Source organism: Aspergillus nidulans, chromosome IV (assembly GCF_000011425.1).
Source record: "Aspergillus nidulans FGSC A4 chromosome IV".
NCBI lineage: Eukaryota > Fungi > Ascomycota > Eurotiomycetes > Eurotiales > Aspergillaceae > Aspergillus > Aspergillus nidulans.
The window spans coordinates 730,967-743,617 of NC_066260.1; the positions used below are offsets into that span (position 1 = coordinate 730,967).

A 12,651-nucleotide genomic window follows, 5' to 3' on the forward strand; every position below is an offset into this window, starting at 1 on the left:
ATGCAGGGTTTTTTCCCGGATCATGGAGTGGCGGTTATGAGGGCACCCAGCGCAGAGACAAAGCTATCTTTTAGGATATTGCCGGGGAGTTTCCGGAGAGGGAAAAGAGTACTTCCATAGCGTCTGAGCTTGTTACAAGTATGCGCCTTTCAAGTACCATATCCAAAACTCCTATGGGAAGACTATTGGCGACTGCATATGTATACATATCTTTGGGTAAGTATATAGAGCGTACGGGCATATACAAGCGCGCTGGCACGAGCGAACTGACATGACAGGGTTCTGTGTCTGTGTGGAGAGTAGAGTGTAATAGTGGACAACTCAGAGTTAAAATCCAGCAGGAAGGTTTTAAACGGCTAAAAGGCACGGCACTTTTAAGTTGGGATGGGGCTGCCGAGACGAAAACGCTGAGGGTTGCTAGGCTTGGAAACGCCACGCGTGATCGTCTAATTCGGTTATAACGGAGAAAACCCGGACATCAAGTGGCTTCGTTGTAGTTGCTATATCCTAGTTGTATCCGAGCTCTGCGGCAATAGCGGGAAGGCCCAGAAATCTTGAGAGAAAGAAATATATATCTATAAGACAATTAGAGATATTGAAGAAAATAGAGGGCCCGTCAGAAACGCGGGCTCCAGCTACTGTCGAGGGTATGAAGCTCATTCCACTCAGCTTCGAGCTGGCGGACAATCCAGGCTGTTGGCCAGCCGATTTGCTTTTCCACAGATTCGAGGAATTCAGTAGATCCCAGATGCTCAGCTGGGTGTCGGAGGCAGAACCCATCTATGTGCTGTTAGCGTGGCATGGATTCGACGAGCGCAATGCATACATCGATGTAGTAGATGGCAACCCATAAAATAGGCGTTGATAACTGTTTCGTTTGACTTTGACAATCCAATCACGTTGACGAGGTGGTACGCGATAGTTTGCTTTAACGGTCAGATAATGCCGAGTTAAGTCCAACTCAGAACGAACCTCTTCTATACGTCTAAGTCTAGCGCGTTCGTAGTCCACCACAATCTTCTGGTGGTTATTTGAAGTCGCAAGGATAATGCGACAGGCATGGTAGTATTGTAGGCCCACGACTAAACAGTCAGTATCGATCGATCCGGAAATGCGAAAGACGTACCTGCTGGCGGAGACACCAACCACAACTCCGGGAAAGGTTTATTTTCCCCGGCGTTGGCCTCCTGGTGCTTCAACGGCTGCCAACTGATGGGCTTTTCTCGATACCACTGGTCAACGCAGTCGGATAAGTACTGCCAATCGCTCTCGGTGAAGCTGTATCCGTTCGGTTCCGAGCGAAGCTGGATAATTCTCGCGCACAGGAAAATGATTCTGTTGGCATAAGCTGCATCATCCATTCGCTGGAACACCGAAGAGCGCTCATAGTTCTCTAAATTAAGCTGCATGGGCTGATATTCAACAAGACAAGCATATATCGCCTGCCGCAGAAATTGCCAGCTGACTGCCTCCGCCAGCCCCCCTGAAGACGCCGACTTGGACATTGTGTTCAAGAGTCGGGTAGATCCTAGCCAGTGACACTTTTCGTCCGTCGTCCGCTCCAGTTCCTCGTAGACACGCAGAATCACCACGGTGATCAATATGTTGTCGTCGTAAAACCCTTCGGCTTTGGAAAGCGCTCGGATGAGCATTTCAACGCATTGACTGTGGTACTCTGCGGCCTCCCAATCTTCTGACCCAGACATGATCGCCGCATGCCGCGCGGAAAACGCCAAAATTGCTTTCATGATCATTGGCACCTGAAGGGCTCTCCTAGGAATCTCAGTTGAGAAATGCGAGTTCTGATCGCAAACATCAAACTTAACGGGTCAGTGTATATTCCGACTCGCCAGGATACACAGACCTACTCTGGGAGCTAGGGTTTGGATGAACGAGCGGAGAAGAGAAGCCTCGCGCGTCGTCATGGACGAGATAGAGTTTTGGCGAGGACTGAGAGAGCTCAAAGACGGTGAGAAGTCGGCCCACGTACTCACTGATGGCAACGGAGAAGGTCCGTTCGCGGGCTTTGGAGATATACTGATGGACGATATCGTGCGCCGCTCGCCTGGACTGGTACCGGCTAACTGAACTAACAAATGCTCATGATTGCCAGGATGAGCCATATCCTCGCGCGGACTGGGTGTGTGAGGGGTCTGTGCTTGTGACACCGCCGACGGCCCATCAGAATGAAGTTGGTTATTCCTCACGACATCGGGTATAACATCGAAGTCGGGATCTTCCGCAGATTCCTCAATGAACATCACTAAACAAATCAGTACTGATCGATAGAGCCGGAGACGAATTGAGAACATACGAGATTGGGGGACCTTCACCCATGGCTGCCGGGAAGACCACGCGAGCTCAAATTTGGATGAGGACCCTTGACATTTCTGGTATACATGGCGGACAGTTTTGAAACGGAACGGGGGGTCAAGACGACATGCCCGCGATAGACGCGAGCATTCATTACATGACGAAGCACCTTCACCAATAGTGCATTTAATATGGCGAAGACGACAACGCTCGCATCCCCTACCGATTCGCATGGCAAGTAGGGAGCTGAGCGTCCAGCTAAGTGGAAAGTCGATGATGGCAGTCACATCGGCGGGTGAAGATACCCATCGATACAGCTGAACCAAAGATGGAGCTAGTCAGGACGATGCAAGGCAGATAGACGATGAGGCAAGGGATGAGCAGGAGCAAGTCTGGGATGACGCTGAAAGCCGGCTCCTTCGTGTCTTTCGACTGTAGCGGTTCCCCGCAATCCCCCGGGTTGCTGAGTCAGCAAGCATACACAGCCCTGATTGGTGCCCTCACCGACCCTCACCTACTCGGACAGCCTCCGAGACCTGATCCAGTCTTGTCGCTGACTCTCTGCAGCGCTACTGGACATAATCTGAGTTGGCAGGATGGCCACTGTGGCGTCGATCGGGTCTGGCCCTTGGAACTACTCAAGGCGTCAGTTGCGATGTGGCAGATAACGACCCAAAAGCATTGTCTCCAAGCGCACTGACTCCTAAACGCACTAGGTATCGAAACTGGAAATCTGTTTTGCAACACAGATAAGACGCAGCTCGACTCAGACAGCGTTCTGCACCTCGTCCAGCCCCCGTTCAGGCTTCAGAGCACGCGATATCTTGATCGAGGTAGAACCTAGGAGATTTCTCTCTATTGGGTAACAGGATTCTCTTCCGTTGTTGATATTTTGAAGGCACGAGCGAGTGCAAGCCCGTCGGTACGCTATACCGGGGTCACGTTCCAAGAAAATCATATCTTGGAGGATTATGGATTGGCGTCACGAAGGATGGCCTAGCTCTGTGACCGCAACTGAGTTGCAGTAGTTCGATGTCTGTTCCTTCCGTCCAAATCCAAACGGTGGTACGTGCTACCGTCCGTGAGGTTGTTTCGAGGCTGACCGTCAAGGTAACCGAACTAGTTTCCATAAAGTCAAAATCGAGGAATGCTGCTCATCTGCGTGTTGATTAGTGTGATTGCGTTGGGCGTCTAGACATAATATTTTACCTGAATGATACGCCATCAGGGACATCGTGAGGCGTCCGTTGCCGCACGGGTCCCAGCACTGCATTGTCACGCTGTCGCCATTGAGACGCGGTCATAGACCACCAGAAGCCTTATCGACACCGTCGCCGTACGTGGGATACAAGCATTGATTATTGAGACCGACTCTACCGGTTTGCTCCAATGTTGCTTTCAATGCGAGGGTGTTCCCGACTGTCGACGGGATTGTATATCTTTTACCATCCACGCAAGAATGTGAACGAAACGATGAAGGACAAGGAGCGATAGCGATGCTAGACTGCTGGTATATCGTACTGCTCCTAATTCAGGCAGTGAATGTGCCTGCAGAGGGCCGTTCATTACATCGACGAAGGATGCTGTGTTTAATCGCCGTGCCCGTTCAACATCACGATCCTTAGTCCTTATACAAGGCTTACATCATTACTGGGGCCTCTAGTACTTATTATAAAAGCCTGACATGCGCCTCGGAATATAAAAACCGAGATTTAATAGTCCCATGTGGTCAGTAAGGGTGGAGGATCGTATGATGTTGCAGCGCGGTGGAAGCGGAGACCGGGTTTCAGATCTGATGCCCGACCAACAGGCTGAGGACTCGGCAGAAAACATGCTTGCATGAATTATCGCTGTATCTACTCTAGATTCAGGCCCACGTAGAAGAATCAAGCATGATCAACAGTAATTGAGGAAACGGGAGAGTCGAGGATCGTTGGGTGTGGCCCACGGCCCACTGATCGGCCATCTTAGGTACGCCTCCGCGTTTGCAGGCAAAGAATTCTGCCTCAACGCCTCGACAGTGTTAAACTGTCAACAACTAGACTCCTGCGCCCCTCAGGATGCAGCGGTTCGAGCCGCCATGACGAACCGTGACCCCGATTTCCGCCATCAACTGGGCAGGTTCCGTCTCCAAGTCGATCCCCCTCCATCCTCGCAGCTGCCCCTCCCGACCTCGTCCTCAACGCCCGCGACTTCGCTTCACTCGCCGTCAACACAGTCGACGGCCGCTCCCCCTCCGTCTCTACCGCACCGTCTCACATCGCGTCCCAAGCGCGTCTCAACTGCCTGTGATTTCTGCCGCAAACGGAAGAAGAAATGTGACTTTCGCTATCCTAATTGCTCCGCCTGTACTCGAGCCGGTGTGCGTTGCACCATCGCGCCGCCCGGCCCGCAAATCACAAACTCCGTTCCTCGCGACCAGCTCGAGCGGCTTCAGGACCGTGTACAATGGCTAGAAGAGATTGTCCGGCGCAAGACTGGTGTTGCCGTCGCGGACAGACCAACTGGCAGCGCGTTGGACGAGGATGGCGACTCGAATTCCTGGCACCAGCTGCCTGCCATCTTGATTAAGGTTGATCCTAGCAGTCCGCAAGACGCTTCCACAGTGGGAGGATCTACAAGCGGTCTCGATTCAGGCGCGAGTCCAGCGTCAAACGATCCGTCGGCTGTGGGAACTGAGCTTCCCAATGTTGGTGAGATCTTTCGCGACAAACTCGAACACCGTCGCCCTTCCATAGCCCGACCCGTCGTTTCCGCTTCCCCATTGCATTTTCTCCGACTGGCATCGTTAGAAGAAGCCGAGCGAGTGGCTGGGCAGTATTTTGATAGCATGGGGTATCAATATCCATTTCTCCACCGTGTCGAGTTTTTCGACAATCTTCGACGGATCTATGCTGGCGAAATCCTCAGCCCGGAGGTACACCACAGCTATCACATCACCATCGGCATTTCCCTGCTTATCGGGTCTGCGGAGGATGCTGAGACGAGGGCTATGGAGTTTTATCGCGCAAGTAATAAAACGCTTTCCATAGCTTTGCACAACGAAGATCTTACGGCGCTCCGCGCACTGCTCAGCCTGGCTCTTTATACCCTGTTCGCGACCACCGGTCCCAGCATCTGGCACGTTCTGGGCACCGCTCTACGACTTACTACCAGCTTAGGTTTGCACAAAGCACGGCACCCCACCAATTTACACGATGACGAAATGACTAAGCGCGCCTTTTGGAGTCTTTACAACCTGGATCGACTGATCGCAAGCACATTAGGCAGGCCACTGGGGATTGCTGACGAGGATATCACGTTATCCCTACCACGAGAGTTAAATGACGACGGAACCGAAACGCCAGGAGCCAGCTCCATGACCATTCCAATACAGGTCATTAAGCTGCGCCGCATCTTCTCCCGAATCTATCGTTATCGTAAGTCCTCCTTGCCAAATGCTCCGAACAGCACAGCCTTACTAAAGAGTCTAATGCCCACAGTATACAGCACAAACCAGCCCCCACCAACCCCCACCGAACTCTCCATCAACCTGCGACACTTCCGCCAAGAACTTGATGAATGGCGCAGCACCAGCCCTGTCTACCCGCCAGCCCTTCTCTACTCAACTAGTTACTTCGACTATCTGCATGCCACAACCCTTCTTCTCCTCTACCGCCCCAGCCCACGCAACCCAACCCCGGACCAAACGAGCATCATCAGCTGCGGCAACGCTAGCGTTGCCGTGATCCGCTCCTACTGGGAAAGTTACTGTGCCGGTAAACTGAAATGGATTTGGCTCACGCTCAGTCAGCTCTATTTCGCTGGCATAACGATCCTCTGGTGCTTGAATCGAAACTTTCACAGCGTGAACGAGGGGCTCGGACCCGTTTGGGAGCCAGACGAGTTGATGATGCGAAGGGCGATCCAGGCCGTCGTTGTTATCCTCGAAGCTTTCGGAAAACGTAGAGCTGGAGTTGATAAACTGGCTGAGACGTTCCGCACGCAAAGTACCACTATCTTCAGCCATTTGGCTTATCAGCGGCAGCAGCAGCAGGCTATGGTACCTCCGCCGGTACCTCAACCGCAGCCGGTGGTAAATCCAGTGTATATGGCGCCGCCAGTTCCGCTGGCTCCGGTTCTGGACGATGTGTTGTTGGTTGATGCCTCTAGGACAATGCCCGTTATGGATCCTCAGATGGCAGAGCAGTTGTTTTACTCTTACGATTGGTTTCAGGAGGAAATGGCGACGTATTATACCTTATAGAACTCCTGGATATGGAGCGTTGGATATGGCTGCTATGCCATGTGATTTTGTTTCCCGAACAATGATGCGATATGTACACAAGATTACCTTAGTTGATCTAAATATTATATACAAAACTCCAGTTTAGATCGAAGCGTAATTATTTATTCCCAGGTCGTAGGCCCGAACCGTTCATGGGGTGGAACAGTCTTCCACGGCGTGCCACGACCATCGGCCGTTCTCATGAAGACTTCGTTCCCCCACCACCTCAGCGGCCCAGCAGGTAGCATGATGCAAAAAAAGATAACGACGGTGGAAACAGCGACGCCTGAATCTAAGGCTGCGCTGAGGACATAGTCTGGGTACTGTTAGCCGGGTACACATTTTTGAAGAAGGACTGAAGCAAGAGATGACGTACTATACTTCGACCACCAAGCTGGCCGTTTGCGCTTGACAAGACCGTTGAAGATAACATTGACAACCCACCATGACGAAAAGTTGATCCCTGTCGCAGGCGGGACCATGCTCATTGCGCCGAATGCGACGGGCCAAGATATGTAGTTTGCTGCCTTCCAGCGGCGCCCAAGAAGGTACGTGATAATGACAACCACAGGACCGGCGAGGAAGAACCAGAGGAGATTCCCGTAGATTTGACCTGGGCTGAAGTTGCGGGCGGGGCCCAAGGCACCTGGTTTGGTAATGACAATTAGTTAGAGGTCTATAGATCAGGTTGTAGAATTCACTACGTACCCCAGATCAGAGATGAGGAAAATGTGACTAAACCGTGCGGACAGGTGAAGCCGCCGTCCGCATGCGGGGTGCAGATGCCTTCGAAACGGGTGAGCATGAATACCGTGACACCGCATTGCACAATTGCGCCAATGAGTGTAGCGAGACCCTGCGCGAAAAAGAGGGTGCGCGGTGCAATGTGGAGGTAGTGCGCCAGTTTCATGTCTGCGACAAATCTGGAATTGCATTTAGAGACATTGGGGACACATGATAATTGACTGTTGGTACTTACTCTAGTCCCTGCGAGACCGTCACATACCCGTAGAACTTGAAGGCCATGTTGGCGACAGGCTTCCCGAGAAAGGCATACCCACCGATAAATTCAGTGATTAGATTCAGTTGGTTACTCGTAATGTTCGTCAAGGCTTTAATAATGCCCACGGGGATGAAATATATTATCGGCAACACGAAGGCAAGAAGGACGCCCCAGGCCGGCAGGCGCGTTTCCCATACCTCATTGTTCACAATACTGAGTATGAACATCAGAAGGCTTACTGCACCAAACCACCACCAGGGTACTGGGGTATATGATTGCATAAGTCGAGAATGGATATCTTTTTTGTGTCGACCACTCCATTGCTGAAGTAGGTCCTTTCCATGGTATAGTGCTGTGTGAACGAATATCCCGGTGAGATTGGCAAATGCCACGCCATATGTGACGGCAAACCCGGCGGGTATGAACATCGGAGAGTAGTTTCGGTAAGCCTCCACGTTGACTGTGCCATTGTTAATGTTCATTACACGGCGCGTATCGTACATGCGACCAGTGTTATCGAAGGTGTTGGAGTCCAGAAGCGGCAGGTAAGCGGAATACCATGTGTTCGTATAATAGATGATAGGAACCAGAATCCAGAAGAAAAGGACAAACGATCCCATAACGTTTAAACCTGCCCAGAAAGGGACTAGGAGAGGGCTGTCGTTGGCGAAGACAACTTGAGACCAATCCAAGGTCAAAAGCGACATTCCCAATCCGGTTTTCTGCCCGAAAAGCTGATTGACCACGACATTTGTTGGTGCTATCCAGCACACGAAGCTGAACATACTAAGAGCGGTAAACAAATACCCCGGAAGAAAATACCAAAGGGCGCCGCCAACGAAGACAAGGAGGAAGAACTTCTGCCTCGTGATTGTCCATCCGTCGGCGACCTTGTTGGATTTCGAGTGTAAGGTAGAAAGAAGGGCTGCATTTGACAGGACCTGCGGCCAGATCATAGTCGCTGGTTCCACGAGCCAGCGTGAAACCATCCCAGCGACGCCGAACCCGAATAGTTGAGTCGTGATGCAAAGGAGTATTTGAAAGCCGCCTTGCGACGGCATATGGTAGAATTTGACCATTGCCTCAATGACCTGAGTGGCCGCAGCTGATCCGAAGGAGACATTGGCCATTATCGTGATCAGGGCATGCTCTTTGATGTTGAAGCGGCGGTCTGGATTGAGCCAGCCCAACGGCATCCATTTTGCCCACGCACAGCCGATTGGATATGCTACCAGTTGAGCGACCAGCGCACTAATTCTGACACTAGGTTGCCGTAGACTAAAAAACTGATTTAATCCACTGCCAACCTTAAGATAGCACTCTCAGTCAGCTCCGGAAAGTGAAAAAGTGAGAGGTCAAACCGCTAAAGGTGCGCATACAATTGTGAAAAGAATGCCAATTATCCACATTCGGATCGTATTGAGAGGCAATTCTACGTCGTCTACAGGCCGAACGACAGCTCGCACCTCCGGGAAAGGCGAATCGTCCGCTTCGTAGGGGAGGATCTTCTCCGCATCGTGGTCGTCAAGGACGGCATTTCTGTCGACTGTGTCATTGCTCTCGACGTTATTAATCGGCGATTCCTGTGAGAACGTGATAATCGTATCAGTACTTGGCCTGCAGAAGGCGGACTCAGGCCGCTGAGATATTACTCAATGTAGTAATATCATGAATCAGGCGTTGTCTCGCAGTTGACGAGAAGCCCAATGAAATCGCATTGAGAGGCAGAATCGGATGCAACCCACCTTGCACGAGCCTCCGCTAAGAGGTTTCGCTTCACTTTCCCGCATCATCCATGACACGCCGAAGCCGGCGGATGAGATCCAGCGCTGGGAGCGCGGGATCGAGACCTCTGCTGTGGGTTATCCAAGAACGAGCCAGGTGGAGTCAATACCCCTGGGGTTGATCGTTGATCACCGAGATCAACGGGGGCGTCGGTAATTGGGTATGGTAATAATCGGGTCGGAAGGATCATAAAACGTTTTCGGGTCGTGTTGTTGCCGGTGAAACTGAGACGGTTGTCAACTCAGGAACGATTTGAGGAGTGGAAAAAAGAGCCTGCGGAGGAGGAGATTATGTGCCTGAGGCCGCACATCCTCCACCGCTCTGGCTGTTACACAGGCGCTTGCGTTGTGGCCATTGAAAGTCGAGTTCTTCTACGAATATTTGTATCTATGCATACGAGGCTCCAGCCATGTAACACGAATACGGCTACTTCTAGCATACTGAAAGTCCACATTGCACGCCATTTGCAAGCGAGTCCCAGTCCGATTTGCGAGTCCCGGTTCCCGTCGGAATGATCCGCCCGTCAATCTTCTCCTTCCAGTTTAAGCTGCCAGGCTGCTTGGATTGGAACCACAACCAGCCAGTCATTCGCCATTCCGTGACCTCCCTTTGGCAGAGTGGACTGATGGCGGGCCAGAAATCCGACTCATCTGGCAAACGACATGCAGAAGAGGGGTGCCAATATGAGCCTTGACCGTGAACCAGCGGATACAGCCGACCGTTTCCATCCGCATCGATAAACCCCACGGCGCGATGTCGGAAGAGGAAACTGAAAATCAAATAGATTGGAGAGTCTCTGTTGCAATGGCACTCCGGCGCTGTCCCCTATTTCCACCAATCTACAAAGCCCTTGCTGCTCGTTGACGGCTCACCTTTTCATTAAATTCTGTATCTTGTCCGTCGAGCCGGGATTCGTCATATTATCACTCCCTGAGGTATTCATACATATAGAGAGCATCGCAGCGTTCGTCCTCGCTAGGTAAAGACCAAACGCCATGGGAGACTGCACCCATCATTCCAGCAGTGTTCCGTTCCCCCAACGGCCAGTCGTTATCCTAGGTGCAGGAATTATAGGATGTGCGACGGCCAGACAGCTTCTTCTCGACGGCTTCTCTGTGACCTTAGTGGCTGAATTCCTTCCCGGTGACCAAAACATATTTTATGCCTCAGCTTGGGCTGGAGCAGCATGGCATGCGGCGTCTGGTATTAGTGCCGATCACCGCTATATCCAGGCTGTTACCCACCGGCATTTATTGAAGATGGCGCGAGACGAGCCTGATTCTGGTGTCTGTGTCGTTGACGGCCGTGAATACGTCGAGCAACCTCCTCCCGAGAACTCTTCCGCTTGGGGAAAAACAGTACTTAATAAGGTATGAAGACCCTGGCGGATATAGTTGTCCTTGTCTAAAAAACGGCGCAGTTCCGTGATCTCAATCCGGGTGAATATCCTCCAAATTTCAATTGCGGGTGGGCTTACGAAACTGTCGTTACTGATCCCTCACGACACCTGCCCTGGCTCCGGGGAAAGATTATATCCCTCGGGGGCCAGTTCGTTCGCAAACGAGTTGAGTCTTTGGAGGAATTATACGCCATGTTTCCCGAATCGAGGATCTTCATTAATGCGAGCGGTATTGGAAGCAAGTATCTTACGGACGTGCGTGATGACAGATGCTTTCCTGAACGGGGCCAGAATGTGTTCTTCCGTACAAGCAACTGCCGAACTCTCTACTTTCGAAATGGCAAGGAGTACACATATATTATTCCTCGACCATTATCCCAAGGCGTGATCCTGGGAGGGGTCAAGCAAAGAGACACTCTGTAAGCTAGGAAACCTGCTTTGTGGCTCTTTTACTAACGACAGCAGGTCACCAGAAGTAGACATGGAGATTGCAAAGGACGAAATTGCCCGGGCGCATCGCCTTGCCCCGGAGATCGTACCCGCAGATCCGCCGGAAGAGTCCCTCAGTTATATCATTGGAATTCGTCCTTCGCGAGAAGGAGGTTTTCGACTGGACTCTGAGAAAATCGGGGACCGCACCGTTTTGTCAGCATATGGGTTTGGGGGTGGAGGATACGCCTTCTCATACGGGATTGCTGACGCCTTGGTGAGGATGGTAGAAAAGGCAGAAAGAGACCACATTATTTGGTGATACTGCCGTCATGAAAATGTCCCACGTCAAACTCACTGCTGCCAACATCTGCGAGACACGTCGTTCGAAGTGGTTGTTGTCCTAAAGAAACTGATTAACCACGCCTCCCTTAATCTTTCCAGAAACCACTGTTCCATGACAAGGCAGTACTGCCTCACATGTCCGCCATACCAGCTACTTATTCTCCGGCCTTTCTCTTCTTCCCTGCCACATTCCCTTGGCTGAACATTGCGTCCAGCTTTTTCTGTCCTTTCTCTTGTTTCTCGACTTTAACCTTCTCGGAAACAGGCGGCAGACCCTGAACACGCAGCTTTGCGTCTTCTAATAGTTCAACTTCCCGCTCTCGCTGTTTCTTCACAGTTGGCACGGACCACGAATTCGAAGTGGCCGACTTGTACGCCAGTTTATACTTGGACCCCTCAAGGACAGTCTCATATGTGTTGGCATCGACCTTCTTGACATACTGGGACCATCATGAGATACAGTCCTTTCAAGCTGAAAAAAACACAGGCCTCTTTACCGCTTAAAAGTACCTGCGGAAAGGAAATTCATACCTGATGCCCAACAATAAGCCAGTGGTACTCTGTTCCAACGGGCGCACCGCTACCCTTTGGAGCTTTCCTAGCTCGTCTCTTATTAGTCCTATAGTCGATCTTCCACAGATCCGGCTCCTCCTTGGTCTCCTTCCAGATTCCCTGGTCATAATTCCAAGTATGCGAGCCCCCAACTGCCATCCCAGAATAGTATTTCCCATTGTATGACTTTAGCGCATTGTAACCACCAGCAAAGCCCCGTTTCTTCTCCGTGGCAGTCTCTCTATCAGCTGAATCGCCTTCATCTTCAACAGCCGCACGTTCTGTTTCCTCAGGCATGTCTTCGTCTGTCTCTGGGAACGTCCCTGATGACTCGAATTCGTCAGGCTCCATTGGCTCCTCTGGATTGTCCGTTAGGTTGTCAGGACATTTAAAACTGTTTTGATCCGCGTCATTTCGCTGTGGGGATTCCCCTTCCTGGTCTGGAGATAAGGGATAGGTTTGTTTTTCAGGTTGCGGTTTCGAAGCTCTAGTTCTGCGTTTCGGGGGCATTTTGTCGGCTTTGTCCGTTGTAAAGGTACAGTAATCTGGTCAATAGAT

At 51.4% G+C, this 12,651-nt stretch overlaps 5 protein-coding genes across 5 annotated transcripts, besides 1 other annotated feature; 2 read left to right on the forward strand and 3 right to left on the reverse strand.

Moving 5' to 3' along the window:
• Window positions 1–12,651: part of a sequence feature (contig 1.122 1..214949(-1)) that runs on past both edges of the window.
• Window positions 617–2,546, reverse strand: ANIA_07190 (uncharacterized protein; the record flags this gene model as incomplete). The annotated part of the gene is made up of 5 exons (XM_659702.2): window positions 617–780; window positions 827–926; window positions 973–1,082; window positions 1,127–1,820; window positions 1,869–2,546. 5 exons carry the CDS (start codon window positions 2,544–2,546, stop codon window positions 617–619), a joined length of 1,746 nt encoding a protein of 581 aa, XP_664794.2.
• ANIA_07189 (putative C6 transcription factor) lies at window positions 4,394–6,559 on the forward strand (the record flags this gene model as incomplete). The annotated part of the gene is made up of 3 exons (XM_659701.1): window positions 4,394–5,324; window positions 5,361–5,732; window positions 5,769–6,559. The coding sequence occupies 3 exons, from the start codon at window positions 4,394–4,396 to the stop codon at window positions 6,557–6,559; spliced, it is 2,094 nt and encodes a 697-aa protein (XP_664793.1).
• Window positions 6,703–9,564, reverse strand: optF (small oligopeptide transporter, OPT family; the record flags this gene model as incomplete). Its single annotated transcript, XM_050611914.1, has 6 exons — window positions 9,329–9,564; window positions 8,963–9,166; window positions 7,560–8,890; window positions 7,289–7,503; window positions 6,957–7,226; window positions 6,703–6,896 (listed from the first exon to the last, which is right to left on the reverse strand). The coding sequence occupies exons 1-6, from the start codon at window positions 9,374–9,376 to the stop codon at window positions 6,703–6,705; spliced, it is 2,262 nt and encodes a 753-aa protein (XP_050467885.1). The 5' UTR covers window positions 9,377–9,564.
• On the forward strand, window positions 10,628–11,518 carry ANIA_07187 (FAD-dependent oxidoreductase; the record flags this gene model as incomplete). The annotated part of the gene is made up of 3 exons (XM_659699.1): window positions 10,628–10,738; window positions 10,789–11,186; window positions 11,233–11,518. 3 exons carry the CDS (start codon window positions 10,628–10,630, stop codon window positions 11,516–11,518), a joined length of 795 nt encoding a protein of 264 aa, XP_664791.1.
• Window positions 11,697–12,603, reverse strand: ANIA_07186 (uncharacterized protein; the record flags this gene model as incomplete). The annotated part of the gene is made up of 2 exons (XM_659698.1): window positions 11,697–11,981; window positions 12,073–12,603. The coding sequence occupies 2 exons, from the start codon at window positions 12,601–12,603 to the stop codon at window positions 11,697–11,699; spliced, it is 816 nt and encodes a 271-aa protein (XP_664790.1).